This window comes from Gastrolobium bilobum, unplaced genomic scaffold (assembly GCF_033153095.1).
Source record: "Gastrolobium bilobum isolate Gb01-03AN ecotype WA unplaced genomic scaffold, APGP_CSIRO_Gbil_v1 utg45536, whole genome shotgun sequence".
NCBI lineage: Eukaryota > Viridiplantae > Streptophyta > Magnoliopsida > Fabales > Fabaceae > Gastrolobium > Gastrolobium bilobum.
In genome coordinates, this window is record NW_026896177.1 from 166,835 (window position 1) to 170,508 (window position 3,674).

General features: G+C 36.9%; 1 protein-coding gene across 1 annotated transcript; it reads left to right on the plus strand.

Annotated features, from left to right (window-relative positions):
- Positions 1-225: 225 nt before the first annotated feature.
- LOC133298112 (laccase-17-like) lies at positions 226-3,308 on the plus strand. The gene is made up of 6 exons (XM_061497346.1): positions 226-354; positions 451-602; positions 687-931; positions 1,200-1,328; positions 1,455-2,420; positions 3,178-3,308. The coding sequence occupies exons 1-6, from the start codon at positions 226-228 to the stop codon at positions 3,306-3,308; spliced, it is 1,752 nt and encodes a 583-aa protein (XP_061353330.1).
- Positions 3,309-3,674: the final 366 nt, after the last annotated feature.

The following is a 3,674-nucleotide window of genomic DNA, read 5'->3' on the forward strand; positions in this document are numbered from 1 at the left end:
GCCAGCAACGAGCTAATGGTATGGTTCATGCTTGGAACTTTGTTGCTGAAGGCATTCCAAGTCTGTAATGTCTCATTTTCAATCACCTAATTAACTAATCCCACTAAATCCATTTCTACTATTTAAGTTGCATCACTTTTCTTTTCTCCATCAAAATAAAAAACAATAAGCTCTTTTGTCAAGTTCAAGTGCTTCAAAAGAAGATTTAGAAGAGAGAAAGGAAAAATGGGTTGTGCTTATCTCAGCATGCCAAGTTTCTTGAAGGCAATGTTTCTTGTGTTATGTTCTCTGTCAATATTGCCAGAGCTAACACAAGCAAAGCATGCTAGAATGACAAGGCACTACAAGTTTAACGTATGTGCATTGATTGCATTTCATTATCATGTTTTTGAAGATTTTAATTTACTCTTAACTGATTATTAATTTTTTTTCCCCTTTTCCTTTATACAGATCAAATTGCAAAATATCACAAGGCTTTGCCAAACAAAGAGCATTGTAACTGTCAATGGACAATTTCCTGGTCCTAGAATCATAGCAAGAGAAGGGGATAGACTTGTAATTAAAGTAGTTAACCATGTTCAGTACAATGTGACCATTCATTGGTATTATACAATTAGACTCCATGATTCAATTTGTTGTAATTGTTGAATGGTAGCATATTCTCAACATTTGATTCATTTTTTCAGGCATGGAATTCGCCAACTGAAAAGTGGTTGGGCAGATGGACCTGCCTACATCACACAGTGTCCAATTCAGACAGGCCAAACTTATGTCTACAACTTCACAGTTATTGGCCAAAGAGGAACACTGTGGTGGCATGCACATATCTCATGGCTTAGAGCAACTGTTCATGGTCCTATTGTCATTCTTCCCAAAAGGCATGTCCCTTACCCATTCACTCAACCCTTCAAAGAAGTCCCCATCGTATTGGGTAAGTTGAGAGCCTTCAAAATATGTCACAGATTTTACTTTGAGCTCTACATATTAAAAAGGGGACAAGATTCGTTTACAAACTTTTTTGAATTTTTTTACAATTTATATTGTATTCTCCCGGGAGAACATAGTGTAGTTTGTAAAAGTTTGTATTCTCCCGGGAGAATATAGTGTAGTTTGTAAGAGTTTGTAAACAAAAAAGTTTGTAAATATAACCTGCCCCATTAAAAAGTATACATTTTTTCTAAACATGGATAAAATGGCAGGAGATTGGTGGAAAGCAGACACAGAAACTGTTATAAACCAAGCAATGCAAACAGGATCTGCACCAAATATCTCAGATGCTCACACCATCAATGGTCTTCCAGGTCCTCTCTACAATTGCTCAGCCAAAGGTAACAACATAGTAAGAAAAGAAAAAGAAAAAAAAATGAAAGAAAAGCATAAACATTGTCAATTCTTGACCATGTATGATTACTGATTAGTTTCATTTCATTAAGCTAACTTGTCTATTTGTGCAGATACCTTCAAGCTCAAGGTGAAACCTGGAAAGACTTATCTGCTTCGTCTTATCAATGCTGCACTTAATGATGAGATGTTCTTTAGCATTGCCAACCACACACTCACTGTTGTTGAAGCTGATGCTGTGTATGTAAAGCCCTTCAGCACAAGCATTGTTCTGATCACACCAGGGCAAACCACCAATGTCCTTCTCAAGACCAAATCAAAGGCTCCAAAAGCCACATTTGTCATAGCTGCCAGGTCCTATGCTACAGGGCCAGCTTCTTTTGACAATACCACAACCACTGGGTTGCTTGAGTATAAGAAAACTTCACTGTCAAATAAACTAAACAATCATAAGCTTCCTCTTCTTAGACCAGTGCTTCCCAAATTCAATGACACAGTCTTTGCTGATAACTTCAACAAGAAAATCCGTAGCTTGGCCAATTCAAGATTCCCAGCAAAAGTTCCAAAAACTGTTGACAAACACTTTTTCTTCACAGTTGGCTTAGGAATCAGCACATGCTCACAAAACCAAGCATGCCAAGGGCCTAATAACACAAGGGTAGCTGCTACCATTAACAATGTGTCCTTTGTGATGCCAAACATTGCTTTACTCCAAGCTCACTTCTTCAACCAATCAAAAGGAGTATACACCACTGATTTTCCTTCTAACCCACCTTTCAAATTCAACTACACTGGCACCCCACCAAACAACATCATGGTAACTAGTGGGACTAAGGTAGTGCTGTTGCCATTCAACACCACTGTGGAGTTGATCCTTCAGGACACAAGCATTATTGGAGCTGAGAGTCATCCACTTCATCTTCATGGCTTTAACTTCTTTATTGTTGGCCAAGGCAATGGAAATTTTGACCCCAAAAAGGACCCCACAAAGTTCAATCTGGTTGACCCTGCTGAGAGAAACACTGCTGGTGTGCCATCTGGAGGGTGGATTGCTTTGCGCTTCCTTGCAGATAACCCAGGTGAGTACTACATAATTAAGAAGATTATACTTACATTTTGTTACTTGAAATATATATTTTACATCTATTTATAGACAAAATTAAATAATTTCTTGATAATAGTTAATCATTGAGAGTGATGTAGTAAGGTTGCTCCCTGTGAAAGAAAGGCCATAAAATTGTTCATTGAAAACCGTTTTCCTTGTAAAAATGTAAGTGTAAGATTATGTAAAGAACCAATTCAACCCAAAAGCTTAAGCTGTTGAGTGAGGCTACATTAATGGTTTTATATATTTCAACACGCCCCCTCACACGAGAGCCCACTGAGCTTGAAAGGTGGATAATGCACAGACCCACCTACTTGTGCTAAGAAAATTCAACAAGAGAAAATGGGAGGCAGTGAAGATCGAACCCGGGACACGAGGCTCTGATACCATGTAAAGAACCAATTCAACCCAAAAACTTAAGCTGTTGGGTGAAGAGATTATTTTGCAAGTCAAGAACCCTTGTGTAGCGGAATTTGTCCCTTTTTATAGTAGAACATTTGAGTTGATGAAACTTTAAAATTCATTCTGATTATAGGAATTAACATTGAAGAACTACTCTAATATCAACATGAAAAGAGGACCAATCTAATATAAATTGTACTTTAAAGTACCAAAATGGATCCATACTTCAATTAAGACTTAAACAAACCCAAACTTTAATATATTGGGTTTTTGGTATGATTTTTACTATTAGTGTTACTAACATTATTTTGCTGATCATACATGAGCAGGTGTTTGGTTCATGCACTGCCACCTTGAAGTGCATACCAGTTGGGGTTTGAAAATGGCATGGATAGTACAAGATGGAAAACGACGCAATCAGAAGCTGCCACCTCCACCCTCTGATCTTCCCAAATGTTGAAAAGATTACAACATTATGTCACTTTTCTTTGTCTGTTTTTGGGTTAGATTTGGGATATTTGCTTGTGCTTTTTGTTTTTAGTTTTGTCCACATTCATTTCTTTCATTTTTTTTTTAGTGACATTGTTATATACACACTTTGTACCAAAAAAGAAAAAAAGAAAGAAAGAAAGAAAAGTAGAGAGTTTTAGGCACTTAGATTGTCATGATTTTTTCAGTTCTTATATGGTCACTCTCATTAGAAAAATTATGAGAGTGACAGTTTCTACAGTATTCAATTATCTATTTTTGAATGTCATAGGGTATTATCTTTTTCCAGCTACGGTATTATGAAAAGGCCAAGGCTTCTTTAGGGAAGATTCCTGTA

Coding starts and splice junctions, on each gene's coding strand:
- LOC133298112 (XM_061497346.1), top strand. CDS start 226: ATGGGTTGTGCTTATCTCAGCATGCCAAGTTTCTTGAAGGCAATGTTT. Junction 603..686: donor TACAATGTGACCATTCATTG/GTATTATACAAT, acceptor TCATTTTTTCAG/GCATGGAATTCGCCAACTGA. Junction 2,421..3,177: donor CTTCCTTGCAGATAACCCAG/GTGAGTACTACA, acceptor ATACATGAGCAG/GTGTTTGGTTCATGCACTGC.